At 45.4% G+C, this 14,756-nt stretch overlaps 1 protein-coding gene across 1 annotated transcript in view; it reads right to left on the bottom strand.

The window, feature by feature from the left end:
- Positions 1–14,756, bottom strand: part of galnt2 (UDP-N-acetyl-alpha-D-galactosamine:polypeptide N-acetylgalactosaminyltransferase 2) — a 67,837-nt gene that overhangs the window by 7,287 nt on the left and 45,794 nt on the right. Inside the window, exons 4-7 of the mRNA XM_083696108.1 lie at positions 3,330–3,428; positions 2,846–2,913; positions 2,094–2,159; positions 995–1,116 (exon numbers count right to left, since the gene is read on the bottom strand). Of these exons, the coding sequence (XP_083552234.1) occupies positions 995–1,116; positions 2,094–2,159; positions 2,846–2,913; positions 3,330–3,428 (355 nt within the window). The remainder of the gene's footprint in view (positions 1–994; positions 1,117–2,093; positions 2,160–2,845; positions 2,914–3,329; positions 3,429–14,756) is intronic.

Genomic DNA, 14,756 nt, shown 5'->3' with positions numbered 1-14,756 from the left:
AAGTGGATGATTTGCTGAGAGTGACATAATCAAAAGATGGCATCATTTCAGGTTGACAGCTGAGTAGAACCACAGAGATACTGTAGAACAGTAGAACCACACAGACAGAACTCTGTGTTCTACAGTAATTCTAGAGTAGAACAGTGGCTGTGTGTTCCGTGGGACCTTACTCAGATGGTGAGTTACTGCAGGGTTCATTAAATCATATTAATATCTGTTTGTTTTTCCTAAACTGTGTGCAGACAGAGAGCAGTAAACACTGTGGAAGCCAAGTATACAGAGTAAAGAGAATGGAAAACTCAGGACGGTGAGAGGCAGGTGTGTGTGTGTGTGTGTGTGTGTGTGTGTGTGTGTGTGTGTGTGTGTGTGTGTGTGTGTTTGAACAGTCACTGAGTCACTGTTGGGTAATAGCCAACCAGGATACGTGTCCTGATGCCATGCTCTTGTTTGCTAGACTAGAGAAAACTGCGTCCGCTCTGCCCCCTGTGCCTGCCGCTGTGCTGACACATGAGTGACACATCATACTCTTTGATCCAGCATTCTCCAGTCTCTAGCCATGTCTGCCTTGCCTGGTCCTGTCTCTGTCAATCTGTCTGTCAGTGAGTGTGTCTCTGTCTGCCTCTCTGCCTGTTTGTCTTCCTGCCTGCGTGTCCACCTGCCTGTCTGCCTATCTGTCTGCCTGTCCACCTGTCTGCCTGCATGGCTGGCTGTCTGCCTCTCCACCTGTCTGTCTGTCTGCATGCCTGCTTGTCTGCCTGTCCACCTCTGTCTGCCTGCTTGCTTACCTGTCTGTCTCCAGCTGTACTCCAGTCTCTGTCTCCTGCCAGACCTAAGCCTCTGCAAACCAGCACACTGAGCAGATAACAGGTTGATTAGTCTGTCTGAGCTCAGGCCAGACTCTACCATGTCTGCTGCTTTAATGGAACACTACCTGCCAAAACCTGAGTATCCAAACAGATTGTGTGTGTGTGTGTGTGTGTGTGTGTGTGTGTACCTCTGCCACCCTCTCCAGCAGGGGTTCCAGCCAGTGTTCGTTGCATTCACAGTGGCTGTCCAGGAAGGTGAGGACATCAGCAGTAGCAGCGTCCGCCCCTCTCACCCTCGACCTCATCAGCCCTGGGGGGGGAGAGATGGAGAGACAGGGTTGAGAGACAGGGCAAGTGAGTGGGTTACCAGGAATCCTAAACATACTCCACAGAGAGGGGTTAGAGAAATTAAAAGAGTTTTTGGTTGCGTGAATGAGTCATTGATTGAGTGGGCCATTGAGTGTATAGTAGAATAGTTACTGAGGTCATCAGTAATAACTTAATAAATTATTTTATAACTGATAACCTATTATAACTTGAGTTATTAATAACTTGACCTCTTCACCTCTTCATACAGGCCTTCCTGTTGTCTTCTTAGTTGTTTATAGCATATTGTTTGTTTTTCTGTTTTTTTTGTTTTTTTAATCCACTTAGTTATACCTGTATGCTCGTTAAGATTGTTCAAATGAAAAGCGCTTTGCAAATAAAATGTATTATTATTATTATTATTATTATTATTATTATTACTACTATAAACAGAGATAGCAGCACTAATACGGATAGCTAACCAGGTGTTTCTGGCTCTGTCCCATCCCTACTGGACATCTCAAAGCACTTTCCTGAAATACACTCTGCTTGTAATAAACCCCACCTTGTTAGGGGAGTATATTCCCTCCCCATTGCCTCCCTGTAAACCTGCCCAGTGGATTTATTATGATTTCAGTCAGGGGTCCAGATCTGTTCTTCGGCCATAATGATCCTTCTAGGTTTTCTACAGTACCATATTAATTATTATGTAATAAAACATTCTTTCTAGCTAGACAATAAGAAAAGTTTTTTTTATTTTTTTTTAGATATCCTGAAAATCTGTTACCTGGAATTGAATTCTGGTCTTTCTCTCAATCAATATAGTTGGATTACTGTTTTGGACAAGGTCAAACAAATACTGTATGACAGTAACAACATTGACAAAATCTGACCGTTCATTTCTACAGTATTTAAAAGTATTTTCATACATAAACATGATATTATATTCTAGTGTTAACACTGTATATTATCACCTCTCACCTTCTCTGCGATCGTTACGTAGAACTCTGATCTTCTCGATCTTCCCCAACAAGGCTCCATCCTCCGCTGGAAACCCAAACACAACTTTAGTTATGGAATGAACATGATAACTGGTTTGACAACAGCAAGTTGCCATCCAGTCTAAACCAGACATGGGTTGAAATATGGTTAATTGAGGTGTGCTTGATTTAGCTTGACCAGCATAATGGAACCAATGCAACAGTCCTAAAGGTGCAAATGCTGCTTGCTCCGCAAACCAGATAAAACAAGCACACCTCATGTATTTTTAAAAATTGTTGAGTTTCGACCCAGGTCTGTTCCAAATCCCACACAACTTTCACAAGAGGATGTAAGTCCACATGGTCTGATGGACAATGTCCTTAGACAGGGATCAGACTGGCTTAGATCACACTGCTGACAGCTACAGTACAAGAACAGGGATGTCTAGATGTTGAGGCTAGGGAAATGCCCTCAGGAAGACACAGACAACACATGACAAGGCTGATGTGTGTGACAGTCACACGCACACATACACACACGCATGCACGCGCACACACACAGTCACACAGACACACAGACACACAGACACACACAGAGGGCTTGTCCAGCAGTGGGAATTTGTGTCAACCAGGGTTGAGAGGGAGGCTTGGCCTTGTGTGTGTGTGTGTGTGTGTGTGTGTGTGTGTGTGTGTGTGCGCATGCGTGTGGTGTGTGTGTGTGTGTGTGTGTGTTAGCACTGAAACATCACTTACCGTTGTCACTGTAGTCGTCTACCAGGATGATCTCCTTGACCAGGTGTGGGGGGCTCTTCTTCAGAACACTGGGACACAGGAGAGAGGACATGGGTTAGACCAGCCATACATGACTCTGGGTTAGACCAGCCATACATGACTCTGGGTTAGACAATAATGCTATTTCTCTGGGTTACATTGTCCAGGCCAGTGTGAGTGATAGAGACCTGCACACAGTTGAATATGATTGGTCCAAAAGATAGTTGGAAATGTACAAATGATTTGAGGGGCAGAGGGTGTGTAGCCTCACCTGACCTTGGTGTGCAGCAAAGCGCAGCGGGGGTGGGGGAGGTAGAGGTGGAGAAGAGGACGGAGGTGGAGGAGGAGGGTGTGTAGCCTCACCTGATGACAGTCCGCAGCAGAGCAGAGGAGGTGTGGAAGGTGGAAAGGGAGAGGAGGAGGAGGACAGGAGAGGAAGAGGACAGGAAAGGGTGTAGAGCCTCACCTGACGACAGTGCGCAGCAGAGCGGAGCGAGCCTCGTTGTGGAAGGTGATGACCACGCTGGATGCTGGCAGCTCCGTCTTCCACTGTTTATGTCTGCAGCTGAGAGAGAAACAGAGAGAGAAACAGGACAGGTCAGAGTGGTCAAATGTAGTCAAATGCAGGTCAAATGTAGTCAGCTGCTCTTGAAAACAACAATTTGCAGCCAACGATTCCTCGTCAGTCTGGAAAGGCCTTCGAGTGATCACAGACTGCAAAACCATATCCCCCCACTCTATGGATGACCTCAGACTTGCACACGACCTGAATGAGTTCTACTGTAGATTCGACAGACCCTGGAACAGTCCTGACTCTGACCCACACAACCAACCCCCCTCCACAACTATCACACCTCTTCTTCCCAGCCTGGACAGAGACACTACCCCCCCCCCCCCCCCCCCGGTACACAATGGACCCAGACAGCCCTCCCCATCGCACCTCTCTCCATCCAGGAGAGAGACGTCAACAAACTGCTAAAGAAACAGAACCCACACAAGGCAGCTGGACCAGACGCCGTCTCCCCCTCCACACTGAAGCACTGTGCAGACCAGCTGTCTCCAGTGTTTACGGACATCTTTAACACTTCACTGGTTGAATACATGGTACCTGCCTGCTTCAAAACATCCACCATCATCCCAGTTCCCAAAAAGCAGAGGATCACAGGCCTTAATGACTACAGACCAGTCGCCCTGACCTCTGTGGTAATGAAGACCTTTGAGCGCTTCGTGCTCACCCACCTCAAGGCCATCACCAAGCCCCTCCTTGACCCACTGCAGTTTGCCTATAGAGCCAACAGGTCTGTAGATGACGCAGTCAACATGGGACTTCACTTCCTCCTCCAGCACCTAGACTCTGCCGGCACCTACACCAGGATCCTGTTTGTGGACTTCAGCTCTGCATTTAACACTATCGCCCCAGCTCTCCTCCAGGACAAGCTATCCCAGCTGAGCGTGCCTGAGCCCACCTGCAGGTGGATCACTGACTTCCTGACAGACAGGAGGCAGCAGGTACGGCTCAGCAAGCTTGTCTCGGAGCCCTGGACCATCAGCACCAGAGCCCCACAAGGTTGTGTGCTCTCTCCTCTCCTCTTCTCTCTCTACACTAACAGCTGCACCTCTAGCCACCCTTCTGTCAAACTCCTGAAGTTCGCGGGTGACACAACCCTCATTGGATTAATCTCCAATGGTGATGAGGCCACCTACAGAGAGGAAGTTGACAGCCTGACTTCCTGGTGCAGCCAGAACTACTTGGAGCTGAACGCCCTAAAAACTGTAGAGATGGTAGTAGACTTCAGGAGAAGCCCAGCACCAACCGCCCCCCTCATCATGTGTGACTCCCCAGTTAATACTGTGGAGTCATTCAGATTCCTAGGGGCAATAATTTCAAAGGACCTCAGGTGGGCAAAGAACATCACCTCCACCATCAAGAAGGCCCAGCAGAGGATGTTCTTCCTGCGGCAGCTGAAGAAATTCAAAATGCCACAGAAAGTGATGGTCGAGTTCTACACGGCCATCATTGAGTCCATCCTCAGCTCATCAATCACCGTCTGGTTCGCTGCCTCCACTGCCAAGGACAAAGGCAGACTGCAGCGGATTATTCGGTCAGCCGAGAAGGTCATCGGCTGCAACCTGCCATCTCTCCTGGACCTGTTCCACTCCAGGACCAGTAAGAGAGCAGGAAAGATCATCGCTGATCCTTCCCATCCTGGTCACAACCTCTTCCATAGACTTCCATCTGGCAAAAGGTTCCGGTCAATCAAGATTAAAACTTTGCGCCACCTGAACAGTTTCTTCCTTATGGTAGTGGGGCTTACAAACAAGCCCCCTGCCTCTCACTGACTCTGGGACTTCCACCCACCCTGTCACACACACAATGCACTGACAGTGTAATTTGTAATTCATAATTATTTAAACTTATTCTAATTTATAGTGTACATGCCCCATAACCTCTAGCCTTATAGCCACTTAGCCTCACACAGCCTACAAGATGTATTGTTCTTTTTTGTAAATTTGTTATTGCTATTTTGTTAATATTTTGCTATTTTGTACATTTCTTGTCAATATTTGCTATTTGTTTTGTATGTCCATGCACCAACCTCACCAAGAAAATGTCCTGTATGTGCAAATATACTTGGCCAAATAAAAGAATTCTGATTTTGATTCTGAAAGAAAAAAGAAAAAGCCTCTTCATTGTTAAGACCAAGGTGTTTTGGGAGAACAGCCATCATTTGGGTTGAAGACAATAGACAGCTACTCTTGGAGGACAAAAAAAACTCTTTATTTTTAGTATTGGATTTTTTGCAGGGAAAACATTTTTCTACTCAGTGCACTACATAGTTCCCTGGGCAGATTCACCTGTGCAGTGTATAGGGGATCTGGATTATCCCTATGGATTATTTCTTCACATGGAGCCAAGTCTGGTTGAATTAAGGAGCTTCAGCTGTGGAGTTTGAATCTGAGAGCTCAGACAAATGTGTGGTGGAAGTCTAGGATTTACCACTCTGTACTTTAGCTCTTCGGAGGTAAGAATCAAGAAACAAGTCCTGAGTAACCACAATATCTGAGTCCGGTATTTATTGCTTGCAAACAAGAGACAAGAGCGTAACAGCAGCCCAGCGTAGAACCGGGGGTCCGTTCAGCACAAGTCTAAAGAGACAATGATCAGGTTTGTCTTTTATACAGTTTGAACATATTGCCAGGCGCCTACAAGGCTATCGGCTGATGGCCTTGTGCTTACGTGAGAAAGGGCGGGAGAGAATGAACAATGGGGAGGCTTTCTTATTGATTAATCGCCGTTCAACATTTCACACCTATCGGCAGGATGTGCCTGTCCCCCCATTATTGCTCTCTCCTACCACTCCCTCAGAGATCACCGCTGTTCATATGGTAAATCATACAGTGCTTCTCAGAACAATGGCTATAGAACTTTAGAGGTGTGGCAAGAGAAAATGTCATTACAGTAGTTACACAAGTTGTATCAGTCATATGAAAGTGTATAACCTGAAAATAGTTCTATGAATGTATTTTCCATAACAAATGTATTCCATACACAAGAATATAACCTACTGTCTGTGCTCACACACGCACACAACACACGCACACTCTTGTGAAGCCTTGTCAGTAGCCTCAGGTCAGACCACGCCCCCCTCCCCCCGCTCAGGAGAGAAGAGGAGAGGAGAAGACAGGATGAGAGAAGAGAGGAGAAGACAGGATGAGAGAAGAGAGGATAGGAGAGGAGGTATCAATAACACCCTGTTAGACTAGCCATCTATAAACACAAGCATGGCTGATGAGTTGCTTTATATAGCCCAGTAGTCCTTGGCTGGCCTTCATTTTCATGAGCGGCACTTTACAATGTGACCTGCTCACCTCGCTCATCAAATATTCATTCAGTGATGAGCACTGCGAGCTTAATTAGAATGGGAGAGAGGCCAGAACGGCAGACATCGACTGAGCCCCCGCTGGGGTCAACAACACAACATGCCATACATAATAGATTCCCATTAGGAGCCAACATGGCCGTCTAGTTGCCTTCCTTCCTTGAAGATCTGACATGTATTGATACTCTAGGTGTAAAACAACAATGCAGTGAAAAGCTTGCTTGGACCAATCAACTCATGTTAGATCAGTGATTACTTCAAGGAAGTGAGGAAGGGAGGAATGCATTTCTAAAGTATCCGTACAGAGCCCAACTGTCTGAGGAGTGAACAAGGACAGGGTCTTTGTCCTGACCTGGACACCAGAATAGAAAGCAGCCATTTTTATGTGCTTTAAACAGAAGGGGGGGGGGGGCGGATGTGATGTTTTTTAATTAGAAAACTGAAAGAAAACAAGTGGTGCAGAACACAGTGACCTTTACAGAGGGCTTTAGAACTTGACAGGCATGCCAAACCGTGAGGATATCTATTATTAGACATTAAAAATGGCATCTGACAGAGAGTGAGCTGTGAAAAGAATTGAATTGAATAGAATTAACCAACGTTAAACCGGTTATTCTCAAAATCTCTGAAGAGTCCTTCCTTTCAGCTGTTATTTGGTGCTATATAAATTAATCCGCCTCAATGTCTGACTCTACTAGTAAGCCACAGGTATCTTATTCATCATTAAGCTTCAGCCTCTTACCATCCCTCCTCATTTACAGTTCTGGCGCACGATGATGCTAAGAAGAAGAATAATGTTTGGAAAAGCAGTGGGGGAGTAAACTCTCTTACATCTCATTCTCAGGGATGTATTAATAAGTACAGGTGACAGAAAGCTTCTACAGAGCCAAGACTCACAGCCCTAATGCCTGACAAACAACAGATTAACTAAGATAAAACATCAAGTGATACCATACTCCCAGAAATAAACAAATGACTGTTAGTCATGTGTTAGTGGGGATTGAACCTAGGTCTCCCACTTGGAAGACCCAAGTGTCTACCATGAGGCCAAGACGACATCCTCAGGGTCATAGGGCGACACTGGAGTGCAGGGCTACTCTACCTCATTATGAGATTGTGATTCCAAATAACCTCCGCTAAACTCACAGACCGCCTATAAATGGTTCTACTAGGGGAGTAACCTCTCTTAGGGGAGTAACCTCTCTTAGGGGAGTAACCTCTCTTAGGGGAGTAACCTCTCTTGTCTCTCGGTAGTTACTGCTCACGTCGTCATAGGAATAAATAGCCTAAAACGTATTCAAATACATGCATGTTAATCATGCAAATGCTTCACACACCGTGGAGCACCTTTCACTTGTATGCTAACAGTGTCAGTCAACCAATTACACAGGTGGGGCTCAGTGTGTGTGTGTGGGTGCGTGTGTGTGTGTCAGTCACACAGGCAGAGCTAAATCTCTATTGGCAGGGAGAGACACACGGCTTTAGTCAAAACAGGATTAGGCATTGAGCCTCAAAGACCACCAGCCATTCACACAGTGGAAACCAAATAGCAGCGGTGAATAGTATATTGATCTGTATCACTGTACTGTACTGAAGAAATTGTCACGATACATTGTACTGTGCTATGTATGTCTCTTGGAAGATGAGCCTATGATGGATAAGAAGTTGAGATTGTTCAAATGAAAAGCGCTTTACAAATAAAATATACTGTTATTATTATTATTATTGTTATTATTAAAAAATAGATCCTAATAAACAAACAAGCAAGCAAACTAGTCAGGGTACCATAGAAACCCATCTGCTGTGGCTGAAACACTGTTTCACTGGCTTGGATAACGGACGGCGATGGTTCACTGGTCCACAGTAACTCTGCATCCTTCAACCCACACAGGGAGAGAGCTGCCAAGCCGGTGAGGCAGCCAAACCAATCAATATGGCACCCCTGGCACTGACAAGGAACTCAGCATGGCACCTCCTCCTCCACATCAAATAGTAGCTCGCTTTTTATGTATTTGTTTGTTTATTTATTTATGATTTGCACGCACATACAATAAAAAAAAACACAAAAAAAAACAAATAAAAGACAAAATGAAAAGAAAAGACAAATTGGGGAGGGGAGGTTAGGAAAACCGGTACGGATTGTCGAGATGCGTCCCCTAAAAAGTAATAAAATAATCACAATGACAAAGTAAGTGAGTTATACAGTGACATTATTTTTGGCTAGTCTAAAATGTTCATTGTGAGACAGAAGTTTGTCTCAACAAAAATGTTCATGAAAATACAAAGTTGTAATTCAATGAAAATAAAATCTAGTCACTTAGTGGGCACTACTTCCACCATACCACCTACTGTACCCCTCATCATCTACTGTACCCCTCATCATCTGGCTAGCTAGTCAACAGCTGCAGCACATCACAAACAGTGTGCGAGGCTGAGTGTGGCACTCGGACTGCTGAGAGAAGGAGGGAGGGACGGAGAGGTGGAGAGAGGTAGGGACGGAGCGAGGAGAGGTGGAGAGACGGAGGGGGGAGAGGTGGAGAGAGGGAGAGACGGAGGGAGGAGAGGTGGAGAGAGGGAGAGACGGAGGGAGGAGAGGTGGAGAGACGGAGGGAGGAGAGGTGGAGAGAGGGAGAGACGGAGAGACGGAGGGAGGAGAGAGGGAGGGACGGAGGGAGGAGAGGTGGAGAGAGGGAGAGACAGGGAGGGAGAGAGAGAGATGGACCTTTGCCAGGTTTAATACAGTCAGTTTCACTCCAGAGAGAAAGAGAAACTTTGCTGGGTGTAGCTCCGGGAGGCTTTGTACTCCACCTGACAGACACCTACCAGACGGGGGAAATGATAACAGCATGTGGGGGGTGCGGCATAAATAACTATATCAGAGTACAATTCCTCCATTGTCTGGGGAGAGGAGTGAGAGAGAAGGAGAGGAGTGAGAGAGGGGAATAAGAGTGAGAGGGGGATAAGTGAGAGAGAAGGAGAAGATGGAGAGAAGGAGAACATGAAGAGAGGGAAAAGAGGGAGAGAAGGAGAAGAAGAGTGAGAGAGAAGTAGAAGATGGTGAGAGAAGGAGAAGATAAATATAGGAGTGAGAAGAAGAGGAGTGAGAGAGTAGGAGAAGAGGGAGATAAGAAGAGGAGTGAGAGAGTAGGAGAAGAGGGAGAGAGAAGGAAAAGAGTGAGTGAGAAAGGAGAGGTGAGAGGGGGGGAGCAGAGTGAGTAAGAGAGGATGGTAGGAGGGAGAGAGAGGAGGACAGAGGGGGTCAAGCGGCTGTAGCGCATCCATCAACTATGTTATTGGCAATAGTGCTGCACTGTGGAGCAGTTTCCTGCAGCCACACTGACCACAGACACAACCTATCCTCCACCATCACTGACCACAGACACACGCTATCCTCCACCATCACTGACCACAGACACAAGCTATCCTCCACCATCACTGACCACAGACACAAGCTATCCTCCACCATCACTGACCACAGACAGAAGCTATCACTAGCTGACCTGCTACCCAGGCTAGGAGAGGGCTGTGAGAGAGAGAGAGAGAGAGAGAGAGAGAGAGAGTGTGTGTGAGTGAGTGAGTGAGTGAGTGAGTGAGTGAGTGAGTGTGTGAGTGTGTGAGTGAGTGTGTGAGTGTGTGAGTGTGTGAGTGAGTGTGTGAGTGAGTGTGTGTGTGTGTGTGTGTGTGAGTGAGTGAGAGAGTGAGAGAGTGTGTGTGTGTGTGTGTGAGTGAGTGAGTGAGTGAGTGAGTGAGTGAGTGTGTGAGTGAGTGTGTGAGTGTGTGAGTGAGTGTGTGAGTGAGAGAGTGTGTGTGTGTGTGTGTGTGAGTGAGTGAGTGAGTGAGTGAGAGATAGGGCTGAGCTGCTAGTGTGATGGAGGTGGTTCGCTGCCTGACTTAACGTACTTTGCCTGTGACTATGAAATAGTGTATGATGCAATAACAAGACAGAGCAGTCACAGCCTAACTATACCAGAGTATCTCAATGCTGTAAAATGCTGATAGTATGACACATAAACATAGCTACACGCTAACTATATCAGAGTATGACGCATAGACACAATCACATGCCAAGTGTGTATCAAAGAGTATCTGTTATTCAGTCAGAGGGGTCTTTGAGGCATTTACTGAGAGTTGGACAGATGGTGTTGCATCAGACCCCAAACAGTCCTGCTCCTGGGAGCAGAGACGATAACCAGCGATGGAGAGCTGAGCTCAGTGTGTGTGTGTGTGTGTGTGTGTGTGTGTGTGTGTGTGTAAGACCACTACAGGCTTCCCTAACCATACATCACTGTTGACATAAGGCCTGGTTTCCAGCTAGCTCTTACACCGACACACAGGACCTTTGAATCTGTAAATATAGCATATTGGGTCAGCCTGGTTCATTCTGAGAGCACTCTCTGATGGTGGAGGTAGAAATTGGAGGACGGGCTCATTGCAATGCATGGCATGGAATGAGGAATGGTATGAAACATGTGTGTATGATACCATTCCTCATTCCAAGCCATGACTTGCAATGAGCCAGTCCTCCAATTTCTGTCTCCACCAGCCTCCCCCTTGTCTTATCTTTCTAACGAGCAGAATCTATTTGTCTTGCAGGTCCTGAAACAACCTTAATCAAGTTACTGATTAATGCTGATTTGAACCTGCTGACAGGACTGGAATGTTTATTCATGAGAAAAGCAAATGTCAAGGGACTTGAAAAAGACAATACATCAACCTACCGTGGTAATGGTACAAGAGGTAATGACCAATACAACTCTAAGATTATTAATGGTAAATTAATATTTATAGCTGTAAATAGCAATCATTTCTGACAAGGCTCAAACCAAGAACCTTTCATGTGGATGACACAAGCATCAACCATTAAACCAAGAAAACAGTACAAAGGAGTACAAAGTCATTCCCTCCTGCAGCTACACACAGCAAAGACCCTCTCAGCTGTCTACCATTAATCCAAGAAAACATCCTTAAATATTGAAGGCCACACTTAAGTTCACATATCTCATGCAGGGCAACCGATCACAACAGCGTGATTCCAAATCACCTCCGCTACACAGACATAAGCCAGAGAGAGGGGTGACACGCACATAATTCCACATGACCTCATTGACGGCTACAGCGTATCGGCGCCATATATGTCTGTTCTCATAATGTAAACATATCAATGTACTGTATAAGAGGAGTTAAAAATAGCATCAAACTGCCATGAATCAGATGTTGGGTTATAATCTACAGCATGACTCATCAACACACAGGACTACACCAGACCAGAGTCTTAGAAGGAAGAGTGGCAGCCAATTAAGGGGTACATTTTCTATTGGCCAACGCCAAATAGTTCCTTTACATACAGTTGAAGTCGGAAGTTTACATACACCTTAGGCCAAATACATTTAAACTCAGTTTTTCCACAATTCCTGAGATTTAATCCTAGTAAACATTCCCTCTCTTAGGTCAGTTAGGATCACTACTTTATTTTAAAAATGTGAAATGTCAGAATAATAGTAGAGAGCATTATTTATTTCAGCTTTCATTTCTTTCATCACATTCCCAGTGGGTCAGAAGTTTACATACACTTAGTTAGTATTTGGTAGAATTGCCTGTAAATTGTTCAACTTGGGTCAAATGTTTTGGGTAGCCTTCCACAAGCTTCCCACAATAACTTCCCACCTTTTTCAGTTCTGCCCACAAACCTTTACTTTGTTGTCCTTAAGCCATTTTGCCACAACTTTGGAAGTATGCTTGGGGTCATTGTGCATTTGGAAGACCCATTTGCAACCAAGCTTTAACTTCCTGGCTGATGTCTTGAGATGCTGCTTCAATATATCCACATAATTTCCCTTCCTCATGATGCCATCTATTTTGTGAAGTGCACCAGTACCTCCTGCAGCAAAGCACCCCCACAACACGATGCTGCCACCCCCATGCTTCACAGTTGGGATGGTGTTCTTTGGCTTGCAAGTCTCCCCCTTTTTCCTCCAAACATAACGATGGCCATTACGGTCAAACAGTTCAATTTTTGTTTCATCAGACCAGAGGACATTTCTCCAAAAAGTAAGATCTTTGTCCCCATGTGCAGTAGCAAACCGTAGTCTGGCTTTTTATGGTGGTTTTGGAGCAGTGGCTTCTTCCTTGCTGAGCTGCCTTTCAGGTTATGTTGATATAGGACTCACTCACTCTTCTCTTTCTCTCTGTGGATTTAGATACTTTTGTACCCGTTTCCTCCAGCATATTCACAAGGTCCTTTGCTGTTGTTCTGGGATTGATTCGCACTTTTCGTGCCAAAGTACGTTCATCTCTAGGAGACAGAATGCGTCTCCTTCCTGAGCGGTATGATGGCTGCGTGGTCCCATGGTGTTTATACTTGCGTACTATTGTTCGTACAGATGAACTTGGTACCTTCAGGCATTTGGAAATTGCTCTTACGGATGAACCAGACTTGTGGAGGTCCACAACTTTTTTTTCTGAGATCTTGGCTGATTTCTTTTGATTTTCCCATGATGTCAAGCAAAGCGGCACTGAGTTTGAAGGTAGGTCTTCAAATACATCCACAGGTACACCTCCAATTGACTTAAATGATGTAAATTAGCCTATCAGAAGCTAATGACAATTTTCTGGAATTTTTCAAGCTGTTTAACGGCACAGTCAACTTAGTGCATGTAAACTTCTGACCCATTGGAATTGTGATATAGTGAATTATAAGTGAAATAATCTGTCTGTAAACAATTGTTGGAAAAATTACTTGTGTCATGCACAAAGTAGATGTCCTAATCGACTTGCCAAAACCATAGTTTGTTAACATGAAATCTATGGAGTGGTTAAAAAATTTGTTTTAATGACTTCAACCTAAGTGTATGTAAACTTCCGACTTCAACTGTATACCAACAGAGCCTGTTGCCAGGCAACCGGTTGTTAGTCCAATAAAAAAATACCTACATTGGGTAGATGAGGAAGTTCAACCAGGAAGCTACAAGGAACTATTTGAAGCTCATTGGCGTCACTCTTCTAATATACCACTCTGCAGCAGACCTATGAGATGATGACGTCAGCTTTTTACAGGCAGTATGTTAATAATGTAACAGAGGTGGTTCAAACTAAATTACACACACACACACACACACACACACACACACACACACACACACACACACACACACACACACACACACACACACACACACACACACACACACACACACACACACACACACACACACACACACACACACACACGTCTGCACCAGCTCCTGATGTATGGATGTAGTGATCTACTATCCCTCCTAATGTGTTGGCTTGGCAGACCTACTCCTCTTCAGAGCACTGGGGGGGCAGAGCATAATCAATGGTGCTGTCTGGAGCAGCTCGCCCTAGCTGAGACTGTGTGTGTGTGTGTGTGTGTGTGTGTGTGTGTCCTCATTCTTATTTGTGTTGACATTGATCACGATGTCACACCAACCTCTCGCAGTGTCCCCTGTGCCAACCCCTAAACATCAATTCTGTCCCTTCCATGCATCATCTTGTCCATGGAAGGATGGCCCCCTCCCACTGTTCAATATCGACTCTCAGAATCTTTCTCTGGTCCTGTCCAGAAACAGCCATCCTCCCTCGGTCTTCTCCTACCTCCTCTCTACTCCCTCCTCCCTACTCACTCCTCTCTCTTCTCCTCCAACCTCCCCTCCCTCCTCTCTCCTTGTCCCACCTCCCCTCCCTCATCTCCTCACTTATCAAATCAAAGTTTATTCATCATATACACAGAATACAGCAGTAGACAATGTAGTGCAATGGCAATAGGGCAAGCTAGCTCCTCAACAATGCAACAATCAATAATCAACAATGCAGTGCAATATAATAATGATACAAACAATACCATAAGATGGCATAGTGTATAGCAGCAGAAACACAACAACAATATAGGACAGTAGAAATAGAAGTATGAATAGTGTGCATGTAAGTGTGTGAATGTATGTGTGTGTGTGTGTGTGTGTGTGTGTGAGAGAGAGAGAGAGTGCAAATGTGTT

Source organism: Argentina silus (genome assembly GCF_951799395.1).
Source record: "Argentina silus genome assembly, chromosome: X".
NCBI classification, from domain to species: Eukaryota; Metazoa; Chordata; class Actinopteri; order Argentiniformes; family Argentinidae; genus Argentina; species Argentina silus.
This window is presented reverse-complemented; position numbering and strand designations above follow the sequence as displayed.